Source organism: Strigops habroptila, chromosome 8, assembly GCF_004027225.2.
Source record: "Strigops habroptila isolate Jane chromosome 8, bStrHab1.2.pri, whole genome shotgun sequence".
In the NCBI taxonomy this organism is placed as follows: Eukaryota; Metazoa; Chordata; class Aves; order Psittaciformes; family Psittacidae; genus Strigops; species Strigops habroptila.
The window spans coordinates 24,864,744-24,879,179 of NC_044284.2; the positions used below are offsets into that span (position 1 = coordinate 24,864,744).

Genomic DNA, 14,436 nt, shown 5'->3' on the forward strand with positions numbered 1-14,436 from the left:
CATCCCCAAGGGCTGCCTAGTGTGAGAGAACAGGGAGTGGTGCTGCTTTGCAGTTGGTAAAACTTCAGCAAAAGGAATAAGTGAAATTTTAATTGACCTTTTTACTTTTTCAGTTCATCTCTAAAACAGGGTTGCTGGTGCTGCAGCTCTTCCTTTTACCCTTCTTTCTCTGTGTGTGCCTGTACTTGTAGTGTTTCCTTAGTGGAATTATTATTATCCATTTGGGAGTCCACCCTGTGCAGAAGTGGGAGATGTATAGAAGTCTTAATCCTGAGAATAATGGCAATTAAATCTGATCTTTCACATTTCACAGAAGCGCTGCCCTGCTTTTGTTTTTCCTGCCAAACGTATTATCGCACAATTGCATTGGTGTGTTAGTACAAGATGAAGGGTGTGCTCTGCCAAAGCAGAAGGTGCTTGTTACTGCCTGAGGAATGAGAGTGGGTTACATGCTGCTGTGGTCTGATCCTGTTGGATCCTGGGCTGTGTTTGTGCAGCTGCAGTAAGAAGTGGCAGCTAACAGCTCCTGAATATTCAGTACATCTTTTTGCAGTTGAAAGTCACATTACTGCAGCCCTTGGTTTGCTGGCCACGTTCCTTATTTTTTCAACTGCTGCTTTCCTCCTGAGCCTTCCTGCTGGCTGTTGTTGCCAAATGCATGAAATGGGGTGAAGAGGATGGAGGACCCTTTATGTTTAATCTGGGGATGGAAGTGCTGAGGCAGCTCCAAGTTGCTGAACGCGTTGTTTGAAAAAACATGTTTTCTCTGGAGCTGCACGGTAGAGTAACCTCTGCCCTGGGTGATCCAATGAGAAACCACCTTCTGGCTGGGACCCAAAGCAAGCATGGGATTAACTTTGCCCTATGCATGCGTACTGGCTTGTAGCTCTTAAGAGTCAGTGAGAGCGCTTAGTCCAGTCGATCTGGGAGGAGCTGTGCCTGTAGACATGGGATCCAAGCTTCTGTGCCTCGTCCTCGCCTCTATCGTCCTTGCTTACTACGTCTACAGTCCCATCCCAGAGGACTCTGAGGAGCACTGGAAAGTGATGCTCATCACAGCTACCTTCAAGACCTTTAGGAACCTAGTGAGTTTGGTGCTGAGCTAGGGGGAGAGATCTATGGAGCAGAGGGCGTTCTTGGTGCCTCCGACTAATAGACATATGGTAGTATGTGTCATACATATATCTATATGTACGGTAATACACTCAGTGAAGGACAGTAGTATTAAGCATTAAACTTACTGTAACTATGACTAGAAAGAAACTTAGAAAAGATTTACTGTGCAATCTCTAAAAGAATATTCAGAGTAACTGGAAATGTGATATGTAATGCGAATACAGATAGACAAATGCAAACAAGTTTATTTTGCCTTATGAACCTCTGCAGCTGTACCACTGGTCCTTGAATTTTCCTGTTCCTCAGAGCCTGTACATTGAGCTTCCTCAGAAGTACTGTATTGCTTGTCAGAGAAGTGAAAACTAGAGCACTTAAATACTACTGATTTTTGTGGTATCATAGAAATCCATTGACAGAATGGCCCTAAAAACTACACAAAATTAGTTATAGGGGTGCTAATGCTAGAGCATGTAGAAATTGATACAGGTCTTTATATATATATATATTAATACCTCTGTAATCTTGCCTACCAAAAATGGTATCTAGCTATAAGCAGCATAGAACCATATGTCACATTCTGGAAAGGCAGTGCTATTTTACCCTATTTGTAGTTAAATGTCAATATTTACCAACAACGGGAACTTTATGTCTTTCCATGCTATTTTTATACAGGCTACATCCCTAGCTTCTGCTTCTTTTACAGTCACATTACAGCCATTTCAAACATTTGTAAACAATTTGTGAGGCTGCATGCCATGCGCAAATAACACTGCTGTAGTTCCCACCTCAAGTACATCAAACTGGGAGCTGTTTTGAACTTAGTGCACAATGGTGGCTGCAGCAGTGTAACCAAGGTCTGAAAATAAAGGTCAAAGATGAAGGTTTGAGGGGAAGAGAGAGAGTGAGTGTTGCAGATATCTTTCTGGGTGACTGCAAACATCTTGAGACTGCTTTTTTCTCCACCATAAAATGTATTGAAAGGAAGTTCTAAGGAGCCAGGGGAGAGGTTTCTAGTTTTGCTTAAGACATGCTGCTGCAGGACTTGGCTGCTGCAGGCACGCATACCCAGGCTGTTTGGTCTAAAGTGCAAGAATTTGGGATTTTGCCTTTTCAGTTAAAATGTAGTGTTTTTTCAGAAGTCCATGACTTTTCCGGTGGAGGCAGAATATGCTGAACGTCACACTTCTGGACAGTAACTGAAAGCCACTGTTAATCTGCAAAGCCATTCCTGTGTCAGACAGCCTTTATTTACAGCGAAGGCCTCTTCTCAGGTCTTTACAGCCAGCAGAAGGGAGCAGGGGCTTGGGAAGGGGGTTGGGGGGGTGATGATTTTTGTGTGTGTTTACTCATGGACTCTCTGCTGCTTTCTTGTTTGTTTTGATCTTGTGGTTTGAGGTTTGAGTGGTGGGAGATGAAAAAGTGTTAAGAAAGAAACTGTAGTCTGCACTCTTGATGCACATCTTGCTTCTTCCCATCTTCAATCTCCTTTCAGAGGTAGCCTGCAAGGAGGGCATGTGCACAGGTAACTCAATTTCCTTTGTGTCTGCTCGCTCAGTCTGACCGCAGCACAGCAGTGCTCAGCAAGCTGAAGCGTTTTCTTTCAGTGTTGGAGGACTCTCTGTTTTCACCTCAAGGTAGAGTTGGTGTCTTTCATGGCTGTTGCACTGTCTGCTTGTTAAGCCTAAGTCCATTTTCATCAGCAGTGTCGCAGGGCAAGTGTGTTTTGTAACTGTGCTCCAACTGCGTGCAGAACTGTAATCCTAAGGGACTCTGATGAAGATGGCCTCCTTGGAGCTGCATGGGTGCAAATTAGATTTGAGACAGCTCTAAAGCATCATAAGTGCATTCTGAATGATCATCTGATTATAGGGCAACAATTTATAATCACTTAAAAGTAGGTCTAAATTTGTGGAGGGGACTCTGTTTTAGTCTTTCTGACTCCCTGATGTTGGTTTGAAAAAAGCGAAATAATACTGCCACCCCCAAACACAGCTCAGCAAGAGGTTGCTCTCCAAGGTCCCAAAAGAATATGCCAAGAAAGCTATGAAATGGCAAGTCTATCCCCTGTTGTCTTTGCTTTAACAGGTCCTGGGGAGCTCTGCAGCTTCTGAGCCACATTGTACAAGATTTTCTCAAACTTCAGGTTTCCCAACCTGGATGAGTAACTGGTTTGAATAAAACCTGTTCCAGTCCTAGGCTGTTCTCCAGGTCTCTGCCAGGCATGGACATGAGTGCTGAGGGACTCCAGAGGCTGGTCAGAAGCTGGTGGCTAGGTTCTGCCCTGAGTTACCCTGCAGGGGTTTGCAGCTGTGCTTGGTTCTACTGGTGTGCCCAGCCCGCAGAGTGCTGGCGAGTGTGTTTGTACCCATCCTACTGCAGAAGGGAGCCTGGGAACATCTCAATTATTGTGTTTGTTATAATGTCTCATGTCTACATGATGTGTAGCTGGGAAATAGCCTCTAAGAATAAACCAGACAGTTTCTGTGGGGCTTAAGCACAAAAACCTTCATGTATTTTCTGGAAGTACCACATGCACACAGTTTAAAAGAAAATACATGAAGAAAGTATAAAATGCAATTCAGCATTATTTCTTCCTAGCTGAGTGTTTCCCTGGCTGCAGTTCAGTGAAATCCTCCCAAAGTTTCCTCTGTCCATGGCCTGGCTCCTTGGAAGCCATGAAAACTGGATTTGAGCCCTTTGCAGCCGTGCTCACAAGCTCCCGTGTTCATGTTTGGCTGCGAGAAAGCTTCACCTGGAGGGATGCCCCCATCTGAACTACCACCCCTTCAGATAAATAAGCTGCTAAATGCGGTGCCAGGCTTTTTGGCTGCCAAGGCACAGCTGGGACTCCCTCACATAAGTTTGGGGGGTTTTGTCCTTGCTGCCATGCTCCCTTTATGGAAATGGAGAAAGTGATGGTGGAAAATGTTTTCCGAAGCACAAGGAACACAAAAACCCAAAATGGTTGCCTTTTTCCTCTTACCTCTCAGATAAGGGACAATGAGACTTTCAGATGAGGGTATGATTTTCTTTTGGTTTTATATGATAATGGCCTTGAAACCACAGGCAGTAGAGAAGTGTTTTTCCACAATGTAAAATTTTGTAAGTATTGGAAAAGCTCGAGTGAAAACTCTCCAAGTATTGGAAAGCCTCGGTCCTGGAGCTGAGGGAGTTACTCCTGATGCGAGGGAATATCAACAAGCTCACTGGAATTATAGCAGGACTCACTTTGACCTATATATTTATTCTTCCAAGGTGCTAATCCTCAGGAAAAATACAACAGCTAAGAAATATTTATGTAAACTATGTAATCACTGTGTATGAAACTCTGCAATTTTTGGCATGTGTATGTGTTTGTCTTCATTGAGCTTATGACAAGGTCCCATATTTTCCTTATGTGCAGTGTGCCAGTTGCTGTCCATTTGCCTTCATCCTGATTCCAAACCACAGAGTTTGGCAGAGATCCTGGCATCGCTTGGTCCAAGCCTGCAGAGAGGTGACTCTTAAATGTGGTGGCAATGACTATGAAGTATTGTCAGGAAGGTCTTAGCTGTATTCTCTTTCCTTCTAGCTTCTGAAAAAGTAGGTTATATATAGAAGGTGATTGAATAGTTGATTTAAACATAAAGAAAAAAAAATTACAAAAAGCAAAGGAAGCAGGGTTAGATTATATGATTTACATCATTGAACCTTGAATGCCAGATGTTATACCTTTCATGAGGTTATCATTTAAAGTGTGGAGGTTTCTGTATTTGTTTTACATTCTTCTTGGGAAGAATACAGCATCTTTTGTAGGAAGCTAAACTTCCTACGGGATCTGCACTAGGCTGGGCTATTTCATTTCTTATTAAACTCAAACCTGCTTTGAGTTTCAACTGTTTTTCACCTTCAGATAACATGTAAGAACTTGGTTTTATTATTTAATCATTTCTCTTGCCATGTGATGAGATAATTAGGAGACTTGTGAGAAAAGTTAGGTTATGTCCCCTGTTGCTGGGGGCTGTTGTGAAGAGGCCACGGTGCCGATGTCGGGAGCGGAGCCATCGGTGGCTGTTCTCTGTGGCGCAATGCCAGTGCTGTCCCTGCGGCTGCGGGGCCCCAATGTCGAGACCAGGCTGTGGAGACTTAGGCCTGTTGTTAATTGGTTATCTTCTGATCAAAGTTATATCAGTGCACTTAGTGTTGTTTATGCCTGTTCAAAGAATTGTACAATGGCCTGAAATTAGACAAGTGCATTTTTTTATCACTGCGTCAGCTCTTCATTTTTTGAGTGTTTAACTAGAATATGCACAAGAGCTGTTCACAATAAACTGAAAATGTATATGCAAGTTAGTGTGAAATTTCTTCCAATTTTGCTGCAAACAAACTAGAAATCTAAGTTCTTAGCTCACTTTCAGCGAGTTGGATAGCAAATGACTTTCGACCTATCTGAAGTTGTATGCTTCATACCCTTCTTTCATCTAAACCCCAAACCAACTAGGCTCTTCAGGAAAGACAGGCCATGCAGATGGGGAGGGGGTGTAGCTATTTATGTCAATGATAAGCTGGAGAGTATGGAATTCTGCCTGGGGACAGGTGATGGGCCAACTGAGAGTTTGTGAGTTAGGGTCAGAGGGAAAACTGCGATGGGGGACATTATTGTGGGGGTCTGCTACAGGGTACCCAGTCAGGAGGACTGTGTGGATGAAGCCCTGTAAGACAGATAGGAGCAGCCTCATGCTCACAGGCCCTTGTCCTCATGGGGGACTTCAACCACCCTGATATCCAGCCCAGCACAAGCAATCCAGGAGGTTCCTCGATTGTGTGGAAGACAACTTCTTCTTGCAAGTAATAGAGGAGACAACAAGGAGAGGTGCCATGCTTGACCTTGTGCTCACCAGCAGGGAGGAGCTGGTGATGAATGTGATGCTCCAGGGCAGCTTTGGCTGCAATGATTATGAAACAGTGGAGTTTCAGGTCCTCAGAGCAGTGAGAAGAGCATGCAGCAAGCTCACTGCCCTGGACTTCAAGAGAGCAGACTTTGGCCTCTTCAGGAGTCTGCTCCGTAAGGTTCCATGGGATAAATCTCTTGGCAAGGGCACCCAAAAATGCTGGCTGATATTCAAGGATCACCTGCTACAAGCTCAGGAGCGTTGCATCCCAACAAGAAGGAAATGGGGCAAGAAGGCCAGGAGGCCTCCATGGATGGATAAGGAGCTGCTGAGAAAACTCAGAAGGAAAAACTAAGCTTATAGAATGTGGAAGTGAGGACAGGTGGCCTGGGAAGAATACAGGGAGATTGTCTGGGAAGCTAGGGACCAGGTTAGGAAAGCTAAGGCCCAGTTAGAATTGAATCTGGCCAGGGATGTCAAGGATAACAGGAAAGGCTTCTATAGGTATGTCGCAAACAAAAGACAGACTAGGGATAATGTGGGCCCTCACTGGAGGGAGACAGGAGAACTGGCTACCCTGGATTTAGGGAAGGCTGAGGTTCTCAGTGGCTTCTTTGCCTCAGTCTTCACTGGCAAGTGCTCTAGTCACATCGCTCAAGTCTTGGAAGGTGGATGCAGGGAATGTGAGAATGAAGACCTTAGGCCCACTGTAGGGAAGGATCAGGTTTGAGATCATCTTAGGAACCTGAATGTGCACAAGTCCCATGGGACCTGATGAAATCCATCTGTGAGTCCTGAGGGAGCAGGCAGATGAAGTTGCTAAGCCACTGTCCATCATATTTGAAAAATCATGGCACTCAGGTGAAGTTCCCGATGACTGGAAAAAGGGAAATATAACCCCTATTTTCAAGAAGGGGAAAATGGAAGACCTGGGAATCATAGAATAGTTAGGGTTGGAAAAGACCTTAAGACCATGTAGTTCCACCCCCCCTGCCATGGACAGGGACTCCTCACAGTAGACCATGTCACCCAAGACTCTGTCCAACCTGGCCTTGAACAGTGCCAGGGATGGAGCATTTACCACTTCTTTGGGCAACCTGTTCCAGTGCCTCACCACCCTCACAGAAACTACAGACCAGTCAGTCTCACCTGTGTGCCTGGCAGGATCAAGGAGCAGATTCTCCTAGAAACCATGCAAGGGCACATGAAAAACAATGAGGTAGTTTGTGACAGCCAACAAAGTAGAGGCTTTGGCAAATCGTGCGTGACCGATTTGGTGGCCTTCTATGATGGGGCTACAGAACTGATGGACAGCGGCTGAGCAGTTGACGTCATCTACCTGGACTTGTGCAAAGCATTCCACGCTGTCCTGCACGACATCCTTGTCTCTAAACTGGAGAGACATCAATTTGATGGATGGACCACTCGGTGGATAAAGAACTGGCTGGATGTTCACACACAGGGATTTGTGGTCAACAGCTCAATGTCCAGCTGGAGACAGGTAACGAGTAGTGTCCCTCAGCGATCAGTGTTGGGACCAATCTTGTTCAACATCTTTGTCAGTGACATGGACAGTGGGAGTGAGGTGCCCTCAGCAAGTTTGCCGATGACACCAAGCTGCATGGTTTGGTTGATATGCTGGAGGGAAGGGATGCCATCCAGAGGGACCTGGACACGCTTGTGAGGTGGGCCGATGCCAACCTCATGAAGTTCAGCAATGTGAAGTGCAAGGTCCTGTATTTTAAGAAGTGTGCACGTTAGGACCTCCTTATGTTGCTGGCATTTCATGTGGCTGAGATCATGCTCCACCCACAGTCAATCTCTATTGCGGCTAAATTTTTGTTTTAAATGGGTATTTACACCATCTTTCTCAGGATAGTAAATAAAGACTATTTTTCTTCCAGTCATTGTGACATTATTTTTTTGTCTTTTTGTTGTCTATTACAGATTTTTAATGTGTTTTTAAAATATATTTGAAACATCTTAAAAGCAATGTGAGAACTATGTTTAAACACAATTTAATCCAATGTAAGAGGTAAAAAGGGGGGGGCATAGACAGAGATATGTATGTATAAGCAACCACTGGTCACATGTTTACTTGTCACAGTTCCCTGAAGGCAGCTGTGAGGAAATGTGATGCCTCCTTTGGGGAGCTACTGGTTTTGGAGGGAGTCATTTGGATCTGCATTTCTTGTACAGTCTGTAGCAAATGCAGTTAGAAATGTTTTCACCTGAGTTTGTTCTTATGTACCAAAAACTCAGTGTAATGGAAGCCACGCATTTTTTTGAAAAAAGTTTTATGTTCATGGTTTAAAATAGCCATTGAGGGAAAGGGATTCTGAAATGCTTTAATCTCTGTTAATTGGCATGATGTCAGAGAGCCAAAGCTGCTAAATATTACTCTTCGGAGCTTGCATTTCAGCTGTAGGTTTATTTGCTAGGGTTTGTTTTTTGTTTTCATTTTATTTAGCATTTTAGAATAGCTGTAATCCCATTTAGAACCATAGAATTTCATAAGAAATATTTAAAATGTAAATTTCAAAGGAAACTGCTTTAACAGCATTAAAAGCTGGCAACTCCTGGGTTCTGAACTCCCTGAACCATATTGATTTTCTTCTGTTGGAGAATTTCTGTGCAGCCCATTGGGAAAGTTTTCCCTGTCCTTTGCATAGCTCTTCCTGTGGTGCTGACGATGCCCAGGACATTCAAGGACCATCTGCTCCCTTCCCATGAGGGCTGTACAGGGCTGGGGCTCCAGTGCTGCTCTGCAGCTGCTCAACATTTCTGAGAAAAAGAATCTTTGTAAAAAGCTAAACCTATGGGTGTTTAAGACCCCCAGACTAAAGCACTCGTCGGACAGACAGAGATCCTGGTTAGTGTCTTCCCTATTTCCCCTCCTGGAGGATGCTGCTCCTGGCCCATGGAGTCTCTCTTCAGGTGAAGGAGTCACTGGGATTGTCCTTTGTTGGAATCAGGCTGGAGGCAGCATGGATGACAGCAGTGATGCCACACCGGAGCTGTCCTTCTGTCTGTTCATTCATCAGGGAACTGTCTCCCTGGCAGAGGGCTGCTGGGAATCAGAGCATCGGTGGTAGTTATTCTCAGCTTTTTATTGTGAAATATCAAATCAATGTAAGGGAAGGATCTGCATGACCCAGACAAAGCTTAATCCTCCTCAAGGATGATGGAGCAGGTAACAGCTTCAGAAGGTATAGTGGTACATGTATTTTGTCTTATTTGCTGACCACATGGAATGAACAATAAACACATGATTCTTGTTTGCTATTCAGTAGGACTACCTCTTCATTATATAGAGAAATGCAGAGGTGTGTAACTAATGGAATTTTCACATATAAACTGAAGAAATGAAACAGCTGGATCGTGGTAAAATGGCAAAAATAGACTTCTGCCTTTTTAACATCTCAAAGTTTATCATTCTTTTAATAATGAAAGGGTACTCATCCCTAAATGATGCTCTTTGGCTACTGGGATGGAACTGATCACCAAAAACTATTGTGCAGCTTCAAGTCAAATTGCTATATCCTTGTATTTGTGCCACCAGTGTCCTTGGCATCCTGAAAGTACTGGCTGCTTTTGCTTTGGGAATCCATCATGGGAGCAGCTATTACTTGGCTTTGTGGTAACTGTCTGGAAAGATGAGGAGGTCTGACTCATTGAGCATACCCTTGTGCTGGGTAATTGGGAGTTTTCAGCTGATTCTGCTTTCTTCCACATCCCCTGTTGCATCCTTGTTATCCTTTAACGTTGTGCTGCCAGTCATTGTCTTAAGCCATGAGAAGTGGCGGTGTGCCTGGGCTGCCTTCCAGCCACCACTGCTAAGCTTCACATGGAAGTGATGGGAGACAGGGGAGTTGAACTGCTCAGGCTGGATGGTGCGACGGTACGGGACAGTGACTCCTCCAAGTCAGCAGCATTTGGCTTAGAGACTTGTACAGTGACTATACAGGCTTGACAGAGTATTAAATGGCTTTAATCTCTGAGGCATTTAGTCTCTGAGAGTAACTAAGGCTATTAATATTTAACTTACTGTTTTCCCTTGTCTTGGGCTTTAGGCTGGGGTTGCTGAGTATCTGGGTCTGATGCACTATATGGATGTTGTGACACTGATCGGAACTATGCAGTATGTCGCACCCATGTCTGATGAAAACGTCATTGTGACAGACACAGAGTTCAACAACGTTACCGTCCGTCTGTACCTGCCCAGAAAGGCATCTGATGGGCTGAGAAGGGCGGTGGTCTACTTCCATGGTGGAGGATGGTGTATAGGACACGTAGGTAAGCTCTTCTTTGCCAGTACCAACGGTCTGTGTTAAGTCTTGCTTTTGTTTCATGGGAGCTGCCACAGCAAGGGTCAGGGAACTGGTGTTTCACCAGTTAAAAACAGGTGGAAATTTTGGAAAGTCACCTGGAAGCTTCTGCAAAGCGGAATATGCTGTTGTATGTGTGTCCTCAAATGGAGCTGGAGTGTATTCTAAGGGACTCATTTTATCTCAGGCATGAAACCCTACGATCTTCTGGCAAGGTGGACTTCAAACACGTTAAATGCTGTCGTGGTATCAGTCAAGTAAGAGATTCTTGTTCTAGATGGGTTGAGGGTTCGGAATAAATTAATGTATTTCAACTAATTTTTTAATACCTTTTTTTGATCACGGCCTTTCCTGCTAGCTTTAAGTATTTGTAAACAAAAGCTGTCAAGTTTGCAGCGGGTGAATTATGGTTGGTGATTATTTTGGATATCACTTTGTGAAGTTGGATGGGTAATAAAATATTTGAGATAGATAATTCCCATTTCTCTGGGCACAGAAGATAAACATTCACCAACTAGGGCAGATGTTAGCAAGCCTTTGTTTTTATTAATAGTGTGAAATAACAGACTTCTATCTGCCTCTAACAGTTACAGGTTGGCACCTAAATATCGTTTTCCCATCCAGTTTGAAGATGTGTATTCGGTAACAAAGTTCTTCCTCCAGAGCAGTGTCCTCTCCCAGTATGGGGTGGACCCAGATCGGGTCTGTGTTGCAGGAGACAGTGCAGGTGGCAACTTAGCTGCAGCTGTGGCACAGCAGGTAAATAAAACAAAGCTGGTTTGTTAGCTTAAAATGTTGGGGGGGTGGGGGGTGGGTGTGTTTGTTTTGTTAATTTATGAACACTTAGAAAAGGCTAGCAAAAGGCTTTGCAAGTGCACCTCCCAGATGACTCTTGTGGTCCATGTACACAGAATGACATGCAGCCTCCAGAACTGTCAGTGAGTGCTCCAAGTTCCAGGGTGAGCAGATTTACTTGAGCCATTTAATGGCATTAAAGCAGCTTTGATGCCATGATGTTGTCCAAAATGTTACACTCTAAAAAAGTCAACTTGCCTATAATTAGGGCATATATCACTCTATCCTTAAGCACATTTCAACTGATTTAGGTATGTTGTTTGAATTTTAGCAATTTGCCTCATATAGCTGTAAATAGCAGGGGGGAAAAAACCCCCAAAAAACCACTAAATAAATGTTCCAGTGTCACTTGATCACAGATAGTTCAATGCCTTCTGCACTCCTCTCTCAGCTTTACTAAATAAAGTCAGTGTGATGTTGTTGCTATCTTGAGAAATTATTTAGATTGTAATGAATCTCACTTGGAAAGGTGGTGAATTTGCTATGGACACTGAAGGCAAAAGATCAGAGAGAAATTTATTAGTGAAGAGGGGAAAAGGATGACATATAAGAAATGTCACTGTTCAATTAATCACATTTTATTTTTCACATGTCTAAAATGCACAGAGTTGTAGTTGTTTGAGTTCTAACACCTCTAACATCTCAGGGCTAAAAAAGCAAACAGGTGGATAAGCTCTAAATTGTTTGAAATGATTAAAGGAGTCTCAGAAAGGAGCAATTTTTAAGCTGTAAGAAATTTTCTGTAATAGAAAAATCATTTGTTACTACCTCAGAAAGCATCAATGCTTCAAAAAGTCTCTATGCTTCAAAAAATATTTCCTGAATATTATTATCCTTCAAAATAAGAAATAAAATTAAATTATATTTGATGTTTGAGCATTTTTAATACAACATACTGTTTTAGGTGATCTGCCTATGAATTTAGAATTCCTCTAAATTAATCTGTCATAGTTTTAGTGATAATCTTTTGTTTATGCTGTAAAATGTGTGTATTAAATCCTTACTTTTAAGATCTCCTGTCAGTGTGGAAGAACCAACACTTTTTAACTGACTTTTTGTATTTATTTCTGTTTTCTTTTACAGCTGTCAGAGGACCCTGAAGTCAAAACTAAACTCAAAGTCCAAGCTTTGCTTTACCCTGCTCTTCAAGTGCTTGACCTAAATTTGCCATCTTACCAAGAAAATGAAAACGATCCCATTTTATCCAGATCACTTACGGTCAGGTTCTGGAGTGAGTATTTCACTTCAGATTTGTCTCTCAGGGAAGCGATGATCTCCAATAGGCATGTCCCAGTTGAATCAAGCCACTTGTTTCAGTTTGTAAACTGGAGCAACTTGCTGCCTGAGGAGATGAAGAAAGATCATATCTACATCAGTCCCACCTACGGCAGCTCCAAGCTTGCCCAGAAGTACCCAGGGTTTCTGGATCTGAGGGCGGCACCGCTGCTGGCAGGTGATGCCCAGCTACGCAAGCTGCCCCGCACCTACATCCTCACCTGTGAGCATGACGTCTTACGGGATGATGGAGTCATGTATGCCAGGCGCCTCCAGGCAGCAGGCATTCCCGTCACACATGACCATGCCAAGGATGCCTTTCACGGGGCGATGGCATTTATCTCATTTCCAACTGAGTTAGCTGTAGGGCGCCGCCTGTTGAACAGGTATATTGAGTGGTTAAATGAGAATCTGTGAGCTGAAAATGTTGCTCTGCTATGCCTGGCTCACGTTCACTGGGTGTGATCTTAAGGTCCTTCCCAACCCTAACCATTCTATGATTCTATGATTAAGGAGCATAGGAGAATAGGAGCTATGTGACTTCTGGGGTGATTGCTGTCTTCATTGTGTTGCGTTTCTTATCTTGTCTAGCAGGAAAATCGAGCTGATTCTAATCTGTGTGTTCTTTTAGTGCTGTTGTGTGAGCTCAGAACCACATAAACTGCCCTGGGATTTATCTTCTGGCCAAGACCAGAAGGGTTGGTGTGCCTCACCCTGCCTGTGCTTGTTTGAGCCCTGGGCTGATACAGTGTGTGGGACTTGGTGTCCTGTGTTGGCCGCTGCTTGTTTCTTCGTATCACTGGCTTGTGCAAATGGGCAAGGTGACTGCACACACTTGGTGCTTGGTGGCCACTTGCTCCCTGTCCCCTTAAGCATGCTCTCTAGTCCTATGGGATGCGCTGACAAGGCTCCGCTGCTGCCACTGGGTGATGGGGTGAGCAGAGGTGCAGAGACCCGACTTCAAAGTACAAGGCAGCTTGTGGAACCCTGTCCATCGCAGGCAGCCACTGGGTTTGTGCTGTTGTCTTCCTCCAGCACTGCTCAAGGGAAGTGCTTGCTTGAAAACTGAGAGGTATGGCTATAACAGTGCAAATGTTTGGGAGGTTTTTTGTTGTTGTTTTGTTGGTGGTGTGGTTTGGTTTGGTTGTTGTTTTTTTGGTTTGAGTTTTTTAAAAAACCAACCATCTGTCTGTCTTGGTAGGTAATCACTTTCTTTAATCTCTGTACTTGAATGAAATGGTGTAACAAAACAGCACTGGATATTTACAAGATAAAGAGACACTGTGAAGGTCCTAGCCTTTCTATAGCACTGCTGTGTGTTTTACGCTCTACTTATTTGATAACTTACATATTATGTGTTCTAATTATCCTTAAAATTGTTAATCATGTTTTACATATGAATTTTAAAAAACAAAATTAGCTTACTAGCTTTATAGGCTTGGAAAAGAAACACAATTCAGTCTTCAAACAATATCTGCTATATAAATCTTTTCTGTATTAAATAAAACCCCTAAAATTTGAGTGATGAATGCACTGGTTATTGGTTTTTTAAACTGATCACAGCACACCACAAACATGTACTTCTAGCATCCTGCTTCTTAATTTTGTGTGAAAGATACTGAATCTTCAATAATTCTGTGGGGGTTTTTTTTCTGAGTGTCCTTGCAGCCTGTTTAGGTGGAATGTGTATGGAGCAATTACTATTTTTTTTCTTTTTAATCTTTATGTTGAATATAAAAATTAAACTTGTCTTTGGCAAAAAGTACATTGCATTGAAATCACTCAGTTATCTTGTTTATCGGAAAGGAGTAATAAGCTGGCTTCAGTACGCTTAGTAGCTCTTGCAAACAACCAGGACCAAACACAGGGAGATGTTTTACTTCTGCTATTACTGTTAATGTAAATACTTAGCAATGCTTGATTGTGGTTGATGAAAGAAACAGAAGTAGTGAGTAGGTGTCTTCTACCAACAAAAGGATCCTGGAAGTTGC

General features: G+C 43.3%; 1 protein-coding gene across 1 annotated transcript; it reads left to right on the forward strand.

The window, feature by feature from the left end:
• The first annotated feature begins 873 nt into the window (after nucleotides 1–873).
• Nucleotides 874–13,978, forward strand: AADAC (arylacetamide deacetylase). The gene is made up of 5 exons (XM_030495876.1): nucleotides 874–1,085; nucleotides 10,061–10,283; nucleotides 10,503–10,572; nucleotides 10,903–11,074; nucleotides 12,254–13,978. Exons 1-5 carry the CDS (start codon nucleotides 948–950, stop codon nucleotides 12,860–12,862), a joined length of 1,212 nt encoding a protein of 403 aa, XP_030351736.1. The 5' UTR covers nucleotides 874–947; the 3' UTR covers nucleotides 12,863–13,978.
• The last annotated feature ends 458 nt before the right edge of the window (nucleotides 13,979–14,436 follow it).